We start from the raw sequence: 12,750 nt of genomic DNA, 5'->3' as shown, positions 1-12,750 counted from the left end.
GAAAAATTTCAAGAGGATTTTATTTTTTTGGGGTATTTCTGCCTGTGTTGCAAGGGTCCGTAAGAATCGCTGCTGTGATCAACAGAGCTCCGGGGAGGAGCTAATAATAATGTCTGGGCTGCGATTTCTCCTCCCATATTTGAGCCCTCCGCAGAAAGTAAGGACGTTTCACGAGGTAACGTGTCAGCCATGAGGCAGCGTTGTTTTTCTCCTCTTCTTCTCCTTCTTTCTCCTCTTGGGGAGTGTTTGGATAGAAACCAAACCATGGTTTCAGAAGTGTTTTTACGAATTACGAAGTAAATATGTGGAGGAGGTTATCTCGTTTTGCGAAAAAGTGCTTCTGAAACTATGGTTTCAAAGCACCCAAACAGGCCTTTGGTGTCAGAAATCGAAACGTGGGTTTTCTACCATGACATCATCCGTAGTCACGACAATTTCAGTTTTGGGCCTTGGCCCTTTTTTCCTTTGGGCATATGAACAATTTGTCACCCACATATAAGACACGATTACTAATAACAAGAGCTGACCCCGTTGTTAAGGATCGGCTTATAATCTATAAGATCGTAAGTTCAAATTCTACTTCTGATATGAGAGTTTTGTTAGTGAATGATCTATAACTATATCTATAAATGTTTGTCCTAGTACTATAAGTTCCTGAGATCCAATTCACATAAATTACAACAAAAAAAAGAGACATTATTAGTAAAAATTCTAGAAGCAATTAATAATTATTTTTATCTAAAATACTTTGAGGGGCATATCGAAATTACTTCTCATATTCTAAAATAATAACTAATTTAACAAAAATAGCAAATTGTGATTGAACAAATTCCAGTCAGTCAAAGCAACTATAACGTTCTGTTGCCGTGTACGGTTGTGAAGCAATATTAAATAATTCTGTGCTGTCGCTTATCTGGGGAATTAGTAATCAATCATTGGACAATATTAGGCCCGCAAGAGGCCGCCGCTGTCCCACTGTTTAGCCCAGACTAACAATAGTATGTTCAGGATTTCTTTTATAAGTTCGGGAGTAAATTCTCAAAGAGGAACTGTAAATGGATGCAATCAGTTTAAAAGTTAAATTGATAGACAACCGATTTTTGGGCATTGTGGAATTAATGTCCAAAAAGAGCCCCCGTAGCCGACTAATCCAGTCGATCATTCCATTGTTGCCCTCGCCACCCAATATACAAGCGATATATTATTGGACAACTTATTATTGGTTTTTAGGAATTTACGAGATTAGCAACCTAAGTCTTCCATCGGGTGCTGATATTTTCCATTCGAAGTGAATTAATTTAACTTGTACAACTCGTAAACAAAACACGAAATGAAATATAAATTATAACATTTGGTGGTTTTTATGTATATTATGAGGCAGCACGCATGGATGGATAAATGGAGATATAATAAAGCAAGTGGGGAAGACGCACGAGGATGGATGACTATTACGAGATTTAGGATGCGACGGCCAGTTAATGTATGTGTGTGCATGCTATGTGCACAATACGATCGATAACGAGATTCTTGTAATAGAAGAAACAGATGACAGACTGGCTAAAAGGAGCTAGCACAAGCAAGACGAAAGGCTCACAGATGCGTACGGACAGAGTCATGGAATCAGGAGAAGCGAGGGAGTTTCTAATTAATGGTGAGGAAAAAAATCTGAACAATGCCGTCAAGTCCACTCTAACTCCTCTTCTCGCCCTCTCCTCCGTGGCTTCCCTCTCCGTCGGCTATGCCGTGGGTGCCACCGTCTCTTCATGCGCATATATATATATATATATATATATGCATTATGATATGTATATGTGGGTGTGTGATCGATGCTCCTTTAATTATGTATGCAAGATTTAGGACTTATATATCAAACACAGGCGATTCAGTATATGTATTCCCATCTCCCATCTTAGCTTGTTCCACTTCACCACGTGCGTACAGTTCCAACTTCCATATCTGCTGCAGTACTCGATGTTCGGTTCACTGTTGACAATAGGACGGTTCACTGTTGCGGATCCATTTGGGCGGAGAGGTGTAAGTGGATCTTCCGCTTCATCAGTTATACATATTTTTGTACATATGATTAATGTTACTTTGTTGCGTGAAGAGCCGGCCACGCGGTTCGCTGATATTCTCAGCACAGCAGGGCAGCAGGCTGGCTAGCAATAGCTTTCGCCAAGGTTCTCCAGATGGATCTCTAAATTGCTGTTTATTACTAGATTTGATCATTTATATGCGCGCACACAGTTTCTGCTGCGTGTACAGGATTCCTGGGGGCTGAACCTGGGAAGGCTCTTATCCGACTCTAATAGGTACTCCCTTGGTCCTATTTGCAGGGTAGAGAGAGAAGACATTTTTTTGGTCATATTCATAAGACACTGAGATAAATTTTTTGTATGAATATATAATTTTACTCCTCATTTATTATTGTGTTGACTTTATTTATGTGGAGTATAATATATACTGAATAGGAATAAAGTTGAAAAGTTATTAAATTTTAAATGAGAGTTAATGAAATTTAAGGTTTTTCTTAATCTGTATAAAACATGCTAGAAGTACCTTATAAATAGGACCAGAGGAGGACATTATTAAGTCTCCTATTCACTAAGTTTTTCAACATTCTAATCTCCGGCCTACCTACTCTTCTTTTAATTTATTAGTTCTCAATGGTGTCATTCCTTATGTATTGTAAGCCCTGGGATTGCTGTTCACCCCAGAGTCTCCTAGATGGGTGGTGATTTTCAAATCTTTAAAAATGAGTGAAATGCTTTATATGCTTTATGAGGGTTTAATTGCTGGCTAGTGTCCAAGATATATCTTTCTGTAATACTCCGATACCACAACAAATTGCACTCAGGCTAAGTTTGGTGAAAAACATGATTTTGAAGCATTCCTTCACCGGCTTAGTGGAAAGACTGCAGATATATGTAAGTCTAGAAGCAGCTGAGAGTAACCATGTTCCCATTTCTTCATTTTAATTAATTATTGACTATTTTTTGTTTAACAGGTTTGAAGTAATGAAATGATCCCTGATTCATTTATGGCCTTTTCTGATATAATCACGAATGGCATGTCCCTTTTTTTTTTTAAAAAAAAAAAGGATTTTACAGAAACTGTGGAACAACATTCAAAATCCACATTTTGGGAAATGTTTCAGACAAGATATGCCCAGTCACTGATCGTATGCCTAAATCACTACATCATTCAAAGCTAATTAGATGTGGTATGCTCTTGGGTCATCCTCAAATGTATTGTAATTAATATGATTCAGGTAGGAATTGGATTGCTTTGCCTGCAACAATTTGGAGGGGCCAGAGCATTTTCCTATTACGTTAGCTCAATATTTGAGGCTGCTGGTAAAATTAAAACTATATATGTCACACAACGTAACGACACATATAGTAATGTTGAAGAATCAATAAACCATGTCTGAAGCCTTTGCCCATGCCTCTGTTATATAGGATTCTCAAGCAGCACTGGAACAATAGCAGTTGCCATTACTCAAGTGCATATATAGATCCCGTTTGGTATGGAACATTAAAAATAAAAAGTAGACAGTGTGATCAAAATTAAGAAAATCTGTTGAAAAAATGTTTAGTATAAAAGATTGTTTATTACATGAGATCAAACAAATTCATGTATGTGTGATTGGAGAATAGTAGAATACCATAGGAGAATGGGCAGAGGTGGTAATCTCCAATCCCACCTTTAATTTATGAGTTTACCTGATCTCATATAATAAATAATGATTTATGCTAAACACTTTTTTAATGATTTTTCTTAATGGTAATCACAGTTCCTATCTTTTATTTTCAATATTACTTTCGATCCTAATTATAAGATATTGTTTATAGTTTATAAGACGAGGTGAGGTGGAACCATTATTTGAGTCGACTAGAGATCCTGACTACATACATGCATATATAAGCCGATCGCGATTAGGAGACGATGATGGCTGTGGTTTTCATATATCCTATATAAATAAAAAAAGCTTTAGCGGGAAGTCGTTAACGTTGACCTATTTTATGGTGGAACGGAGCCAACAGGTAGCCTTACCACATCCTTTTCCTCGTAAGAAACCTGCGAGCACCCTCTGTTGCATCAACAAGGTGGTTGTCTGATTGGCAGGGAAGTTCTTCATATACACCAGTTTTTGCGGTTCACTGCTTCTGTTCTTCACAATGTTGGTGCCGGAGTCCAAGGGTCGAAGTTTGGAGCAAATCCATGCATCACTCACCCATCGTCTGCTCTAAATCTCTTCAAATAAATCTTTTCAATTCCCAGCCAGGTCCACTTTCGGACAGCAGCACAGCATTGTTCTGGCATGATCCAGTTATGGTTTTGAGTTGAGATTCTTTTTGGGGGAAAAAAAAAAGGAAACGAAAACTTGGGAATCTTAAATACCGCTGGCCGCGCGCTGGGGGCCTGCATGCATAGTTAGATAAAAGGTAATGCGTCGACAGCAGGGTTCGAACCTGCGCGGGCGAAGCCCAACAGATTTCAAGTCTGTCTCCTTAACCACTCGGACATATCGACTGGGTTGCTGATGTTTCGTGTACCTCCAGCTTTCCGCATAATATATCCGCATTTCTTTTTATATCTTTCGTGTACCTCCACCCTTTGTGCTCAGAGGCCGACAGTGACAAGGGAACCTGATGTTATTTCCTGTCTTGAGTGGTGTTGTCTAGTTTTAATTCAAAAAAAAAAAATGCACGTTTTCGTTAATGTACCATATTACCTTTGGTTATTATTAGAGTTAGTTTAATTTTTAATTTAGCCTTAAATATAATATCTTAACTTATCTTGTTTATTATATTTATTTATTTTTTTAAAATAGTCCTTATAGTAGTTACGCATATTAAATATTCTATCAAATAGTAGTTTTAGCTATTTATTAAAAATAATCAACTGAATAAATTTTTTAACCTATTTAAATTAGTCATCTAACTTTTCACATTAAAGAGACGATAGAGCCGGCAAAAACTGTCAACTTTTCGTATACAAACATCTGTTGATAAAATATAACATTAAAGTGATAATCAATATCTCTTTCATGTTTAGCCAACGTTTTAAAAGCCGGACCAGAAGTCGAATCGGAAAGATCAACGGGTCATGGTTCAATCGGTCGGATCGGTCGGACCGTTCGGTCAGACCGGTGACGCAATAATTAATTTAAAAAAATATTATATACATATAATTAGTATATATGAAAAATATCAAATTATTAAATAATTTAGAAATGCATTTAAATAATCTAAAATTATAATAAAATCATTGAAAATGGACTAAACCTTATATATTTAATTTTATGTATGTTTAAAATATTTAATGATATTACAAATTATCAATTCATTCAAATCAAAATATTTTTTTAAAAGATAGATCAAATATCGAAACAAAAGACTAGCGACTCACGATTTTAACACCACAATATATGAAATTTTCAATGAAATAATACTATATGGTTATAACTAGTCTAAAAATATATTAGGATATTAAGGGGATCAATTTTTTTATTTTTCTTCTATTTTTTTAAAATTTTTTAGTATTTTTCAGTCAGGCTAAAAAACCGTCCGGTTTTCTGAAAACCGTTCCGGTTCCCGGTCCAACTCCGGTTTCCGGCTTAATAACGGTTCCCGGTCCGGTCCGGTCCGGTTCTTTAATCATTGTGTTTAGCTGACCTTAGGAAAATTAACGTAAATATCTGGCAATAAATTTCAATAAAATCAAAAAAACAAGAGGAAAAAAAATTCTTCGTTGATATTTTTGAATGTATTTTCATCAAGCTTCAAAGATTAAATTAGAAATTTGACTTTCGAAGCGAATGAACTGATAAAAATGAAAAAGTTTCAAGTTAAAGTTGGGCGTTTTTTTTGTTTCAAGTGAAAAGGGGAGTTTTTATTGCTTAAATATTTGCAGAGTCAGATAACTTACAAAAAAAAGAAGGGAAAAACATTTACAAGGTCAGAGATAAGAAAAACTAAAAAAGAGAAGCGTACAACAGAACAGCGTCAGAAGAAACTATCCTATTCGCATGCTCTGACGAAACTCCACAGCTCTTCTACTGTGGTGGCTTAAGGACAGCGGTTCGTTAACAATAAGAATCGCATGTGGAGAATCATCACAAAAGATTTTTCTATTCGTAGCATCCCGAAGCCTCCCGCATAGGATACCGAAAGTCGTGCACCATTGCCGATTCGTTTCTCCGGTCTTGAGGTCATTCTGAAACCAATCTTGGAATGAGCAGTTGAAGAAGCTGGTTTGGAGCGATCAGTCTCCGGCATTCAATAGCTAGCTCGCATGATCTTAAAACACGGTTTATGCCCTCTCTAGCTTTGTTACAGACTTCACAGATGTCGCTGCTTGCCACGTGCCTTTGAAGTCTTTTGTTTTATAGAACCAGCCAGAGGAAAGTTCTTACACACTGTGGACCAGGTCAATTCCAAGCAAGCTTCCACCTAGGATTGACGTCATCCCACTTATCATTCATGAGCAGCTTGTGGGCAGAACAGAATGAACTGGGAAGATGCGTTTACTTTCGGGGTTCCAAGAGCAAGAATCCTCTACCTCAGGATTCAAAGGGATTACGTTTGCAGCGATCTGATTTCAGTTGAAAGCAATGGCTAAAGTTGGGTGCTTTTTAATCACGCGCGCGCACCCAATTACAGGTTGAAACATATTACTTCTTCGTGACTGGAGAAACATTGATGTCAATGATCTTTGGCTGCGGTTGGGTCAGGTGATCGATCGCACGAAACCAATAACTTTTTAACCCAGCAAAACGAGTAATTAAAGTAGCATTAGCTGTCGCTTAACTGGACCATACGCGGGGAAAGTTAAATTTGAAAGGGGAAAGAAAAAAAAAAAGGCGCAGATGCAAATGAAAGTAAAGCTGGGAAAACAGGTCGAGCCCGTCCCGACTCATTTAGGCCATGAAATTATGAGGGTCAGACTTGATATTTTTCCCTTCAAATAGAAAATAAGTTCAGGAGGGTTGGCCCTGAAGGGCCGAGGGCTTAAAAGGGACAGTCCTTTTAAGCCATTTATTTTTTTTTTTTTAAATTTTTTTATATGGCCATTTTAAGCTCTTTTATAATTTTTTTTGTTTTTTAAATTTTTTATATAATTCTAATGTTATTAATTTTTACATTGTTAATAATATTTCAAATATTTAGTTATTATTATCATTTTAAAATTAAATTTAGTGTTAGACAATAATTTATCCAATTAAATTTTAAAAAATAAGTTAATTTGGACTTTAATAATAATTTGATTTATATTATATGCGTTGATATTTTTAAACTAGATATATATTTGATAATAGAGTATTTTTATACTTATATAACTTGTGATTCTATAATTTGAATTAGAAATTTATAAGTTTCAACAACAATGTTTCTCACATTAAAGTAAAATAATAGATAGATTGTAAAATTTAAAAGTAAAATTCCTATAAAGAAGAAAAACTTGATATTTTTGTTACAAAAGAAAAGCATACTTATGAAGAAGAGTAATTAATTATAGTGATGATGAAATTTCAAAAGATTAATGATAGTATTTATTTATTACACAATTGCACTATAGACAAAACTTTTGGATGTTGTTATCTTGTTAATGAATGTTTTAGATGTTCTTGGATGTTGATATTTTATATTTGTGACTTAATTTTATTCATATTTATGTCTTTTTTTAATAATTTATTGGTTTATTTTTATTGTTTTATAAAAAATATGATAAATATAAAAAAATTTTTTTTTCTTTAAACGGGCCAAAAGCCCACGGACCGTCTGAGCCCGTAGTTTAAGGGCCGGACTTAATAAATTGGGATATTTTAAAATTTAAGTCTTAAAAAACCGGTCCTTTTAAATCGTCAGTCCTAAAAGGCCGGTCCTGATTCCCACCCTCTAGACGTGATGCCATGTGAAAGGCATCACAACGTTGCTGCTGGATTAGCCGAATCAAATCATGACGCGGGTCTCCACACGCCCCCCGCAGCTTTGGCTACCAAACCATAACAAACCCCAGACTTGGTCGTCTCGCACGCCACGCAATGCTTGCCATCATTCTTTTATTATTAATATTTGGTTAAAGCCTCCCTTTGTTTCTTTATTTCCAATTAACAAAGTGTTTTCAAGAATAATTAATCTTCATTAGAACCAAACTCATATCCCAAACATCATTTACAACTCGCCAACAATATACCTGCAAATCACCCTTTTACATGAGATAGCATTTTTTTTTTTTGAGGATCATGATCTTCTGTTCATGAGAAAAAAATTCATGCCACTGGATTATCAAAATACCAGTAAACGCGAGGTTACTTTTAAATAGCTTTTGCATTCATTTTTCCCTATAATTTACCTTCTAATTTAGTGTGCTGGTGCATAATTATATTTTTAAAAAATTATGCCGCCTCTGACTTATATTAGTGTTTCCATATTTATATTATTAATTAGTTTTATTCTGCTAATTTAAATACTAAAAATATTTTTTTAAAAACTATTTCGACATCAGTTGTTTAACGGTCAAGGATCCCCATAGCCTCGCTTTGAACGTCAATCTCCGCGGACAAGAGCAGTCAGAGTAAAATTAAAAGACCGGAAGATAAATGAAGCAATATTATATTGAAATTGAACTGTATAAAAGGGAGGGAGGCGACCGGGGAGGTTCCGTTTCAGAACCTGCCTGCGAACTCTGAAATTCTACAAAATCAATTTCATTTGGGCAGAAGCCAAACCGCGTACTTTGCTCAACTTCCATTTTGATCCATTCGTATTCAGAACAGCAACAAAGCGTGAAGGTGAAACAGAGGATATGCATCCGCACCAGAAGACAGTTCTTCCCAAGAGAATAATACTGGTTCGTCATGGTGAATCTCAAGGAAACCTCGACACTGCAGCCTACACCACCACCCCTGACCATGAGATTCAGTTAACCCAACAAGGCATTGCGCAGGCCCGCCTCGCCGGAGATAAACTACGGCAGATCGTTTCTGGCGGCGACTCTTCTCCTGATTGGCGGCTCTACTTTTACGTGTCCCCCTACCACCGTACTCGGTCGACCCTTCGTGAGATTGGTCGATCTTTCTCCAAGAAAAGGGTACTTGGCGTCAGAGAAGAGTGCCGAATCAGGGAGCAGGACTTTGGGAATTTTCAGGTCCAAGAAGGATGAAAGTCATCAAGGAGACGCGCGAACGTTTCGGCAGGTTCTACTATCGCTTTCCGGAGGGAGAGTCCGCCGCCGATGTGTTCGATCGCGTTTCAAGTACTTTCTTTTTCTTCTCTCTCACTCTCTCTCTCTTGAACTTTCTATTTCGGCAATGGATTCCATTGCACTTGTTTATTACTAGTTTTTTTTTAAGGTGGGTGAAAAAAGAAAGGTTAGGGGGCAGATTTGCCCTAAAGGATTTTCATCACCAGGTACAAATGGGGCAATATTTCTTATAGCTTCAGAGATATTGCCCCTGTAGTATCGTTAGCATTTTGTCTCCTTCTGAACTGAACGTTTACCCCTGCTGTTCATTTCCTCCCAAATGAGTTTTGTCCCTCCCGTTTGACTCTTTTCTTGCCTGGGAATCATAATCCATATCGTGCATCTATTTACTTATTGTTTTCCGCTGACGCTTAGTTTGCTCAAATGTAAACACGATATCGAAGAGTGATAACTGGTTATGAAATTATGGTGTGCTCTACTGCAATTTTTTGTTTCCTATTCATTCGAGTAGTCCCTTAATGAAGTAGTTGTTTATGTGACGAGCAGATTTCCTGGAATCACTGTGGAGGGACATAGACATGAACAGACTTCACCTGGATACCAAGCAGGATCTGAATCTGGTAATTGTGTCACACGGACTGACATCACGGGTATTCTTGATGAAGTGGTTCAAGTGGACAGTGCAACAATTCGAGCATTTAAACAATCCGGGGAACTGTGAAATCCGGGTAATGCAGCTGGGGAGTGGAGGGGACTACAGCTTAGCATTGCATCACAGTGACGAAGAACTGTTGGAATGGGGGCTTTCACCTGAGATGATAGCTGATCAGAAGTGGAGGGCCAATGCAGACAGGGGTGCCTGGAATGATCACTGCCCCTGGTACTTGGATGAATTCTTTGATCGTCTTCCTGACCACTCTGACGATGACACTGCTGCTTAACGAGATGAAACCACCACTACATAGTTTGCCCTCCTTCTGCCTTTACGAATTCTTTGAGCTTCTTTACTACTAGGTATACTAGTGAAACTGCAAAGTGCAAACAAATCTATTCTTTAAGCCATTCTTAGATGCTTGCCTCGTGGGTAGTGTGTCAAGTGGGTAATCTTGTTTTCTCGGGCACGTGTGCACTTTATTTGGAATTATAGCGATGGTAACTTCAAGTACGACAGGGGCCATCATTTTCGAATCCGGATATGATGGGCGATCAACACATTCGTAAATTTAGTTGTCTGGCTCGTCCATTGTTTCGCTTGCATATACAAGCTTCTTAATTATTATTTAGTTTTAAATATAAGAATTAGTTAAAATTTTAATTTAATTTTCTTATATTTATTTATTTTGCTTTCAAAAATATTTTAAAAAGGACAATACATATTTATTATAAATAATTAATTTGAATAATTTTGTTTACATTTATAAATTAATTGTCCAGCTCTTATATTAAAGGAATAAGATAATATTTTACATATCATATGGATATGTAGCTATAAACATCAACATCATTTTATTTTTAATTTATGCTCAGTGAATAATATTTTTATTAATAATTATTAATAATGTTTCATCATTTTGTAAAGAATTTTAAAACGGATGTTAATGATTAAAAATTTTTTTACCATGAAATTGGATCATATAAATTATACAAGTAAAACTGCAGAAATAAGTTCAGGTGATCGCTAATGCAGTGAAGTACCGTTATTTGGGTTTGAAATGTATCTATAGCACATGTCATATGAGACACAAATTTTAAGACAATTTATATATTACCGAATACCGAAGATGATGACATCGGGTGATTACACCACTGCCAATCCGATAGATTCTTTAACCTGGTCACGCTAAATCAATTTGTCGCAGTCCACTTTTTTGACTGTCTTGGGGATTTTTTTAAAGCGATATCAGATCTGTTTTTGCAAAATTACGAATAACATTTACACTCACTTTTCTTTTCATCGACCGGTGTCGACAAAATCTTATAATCTAGACGACGAGATTCCAATCAGACTGCATTTGGATATGGATTATGAGTTAAGGAACAGTCAAGAAAAAGTTTATTGGGCAGAATCAAGGCCCCTTTTCCAGGGCACCATAAAGCAAAGGGCCCCTAACCCACCAAACATAGTCCTAGGAGCCCAAGCTATAAGCGAAACTGGACCTCCTAGCCCTTTTATGAATGCCCAGAGATAGAATCATCTGGAGACAAATAACAAGTTACATGGGTTAATCCATGGCACCACGCTTTGGACTACCCTGTCAGATTTGAATCTATCACGTCAGATACACACTATCTAATACTGCAAAGCCAGCCGCCACTCCACCTTCATCAGATGAAGATATTTTTGTACGCATCAGATACCCGCTACGGCCATTTACAATGACCTTGTCCCTGTTCCTGGAACCGTAGTCCATTGACGTCACTCGTTTAGCTAATTTGAGAAAGCATGGAACTATGATTCGTATGTAAACAAGCTACGTACCTTAGATAAGCACCAAATACCCCCAGTTCCGAAATCGTCTGATCCTTGTGGCAATAGCCACTACGCATAATATATGTTGTAGAATTAGCTGGAAATATCCTCTGCATCAGAATGTAAGCTGCATTTTCTTCAGATCCTGCTTGCTGCAATCTTATGAGAGATTCCCTCACTGCATCCCATAGATATTGTTTCCTGTAATGTAATTACAACTCATTAAGCAGTTTTCAGTCTATCTTACTATATTTTTCATCAACAAAACAGGGTGAAAAGGTGAGGTTTAATTAAGGTAATGTATGACCTCCTCCTTCCCTTGGGGTTTCATTACAAATAATTCTGGTCTCTCAATTGCATTTCTAACAATGTCAGAATCATCCAAACTCCACAATCCTGCAAAGCATTTGCGCAGTTTGGCAATGTCATCTTTATTTTCAAGGAACCTGTTTATAGTTTAACTCAGATTTAGGAAGAGATATCTATGTCCGAGACAATTAAACAAACTCTAGAACAGCAACTTCGCAAGATACCTCTCAAGAACATTGGGCTTCGCAAGTTCCTGTTGAACTTTCTTGGTTCCAACCAAATGATAAGATATTGATGGGCATTTGATAGCAGAAGACCGTTCCATCATTAGCCTAGCTCTCCATTCCTAAATTTCGAGCAAGTGCATCAAACAGTAACAATCATTTTCTATATGAAAGGGTTAGGGTAGAAGAAAATAAATGTAACAAAAAGTATGACATCATGAAGAAGAAAATTTATGCCACTTCATATTACATTATTACTCAAGTCCTAAAAATGCAGAAAACTTTCAGAGGATATTGTCATGCAGCAACTGTCTTGCCAATCACCCATGAATATACACGTGAAAAACAGAGTTTCTAGAGTCCACATACTATTGTTACACTTAGAGAGTATCCCGACAAGATGCTCAACTCAGGAAACAAAATTTGTGTGATATATTAATACAAATCTGATTAAATTTGGAATTAGTTTGCATCTCCAGGGTTGCAAGCTGTGTTGAGCACACTTAAGTTCGTTTGAATAGATGTCTTTGGCAT

The 12,750-nt window shown here is 36.8% G+C and overlaps 1 protein-coding gene, 1 non-coding gene and 1 pseudogene across 2 annotated transcripts; 1 reads left to right on the top strand and 2 right to left on the bottom strand.

The window, feature by feature from the left end:
* Positions 1 to 4,454: 4,454 nt before the first annotated feature.
* On the bottom strand, positions 4,455 to 4,536 carry TRNAS-UGA (transfer RNA serine (anticodon UGA)). Its single transcript has one exon. It is a non-coding gene; the product is annotated as a tRNA-Ser (tRNA).
* A 4,240-nt stretch (positions 4,537 to 8,776) lies between these two features.
* On the top strand, positions 8,777 to 10,214 carry LOC114749171 (phosphoglycerate mutase-like protein AT74; annotated as a pseudogene).
* Positions 10,215 to 11,205: 991 nt separating this feature from the next.
* On the bottom strand, positions 11,206 to 12,338 carry LOC114749161 (glutathione synthetase, chloroplastic-like; the record flags this gene model as incomplete). The annotated part of the gene is given in 6 exon segments (XM_028937651.1): positions 11,206 to 11,607; positions 11,693 to 11,870; positions 11,873 to 11,884; positions 11,991 to 12,005; positions 12,008 to 12,129; positions 12,217 to 12,338. Coding segments are annotated over 6 exon segments (573 nt in total), but the record flags the coding sequence as incomplete, so codon positions are not given.
* Between the last annotated feature and the right edge of the window lie 412 nt (positions 12,339 to 12,750).

Source organism: Neltuma alba, unplaced genomic scaffold (assembly GCF_004799145.2).
Source record: "Neltuma alba isolate B1F8T4 unplaced genomic scaffold, ASM479914v2 tig00005967_pilon, whole genome shotgun sequence".
In the NCBI taxonomy this organism is placed as follows: Eukaryota; Viridiplantae; Streptophyta; class Magnoliopsida; order Fabales; family Fabaceae; genus Neltuma; species Neltuma alba.
The sequence above is the reverse complement of the archived record's forward strand: the minus strand, read 5'-3'. Positions and strand labels throughout refer to the sequence as shown.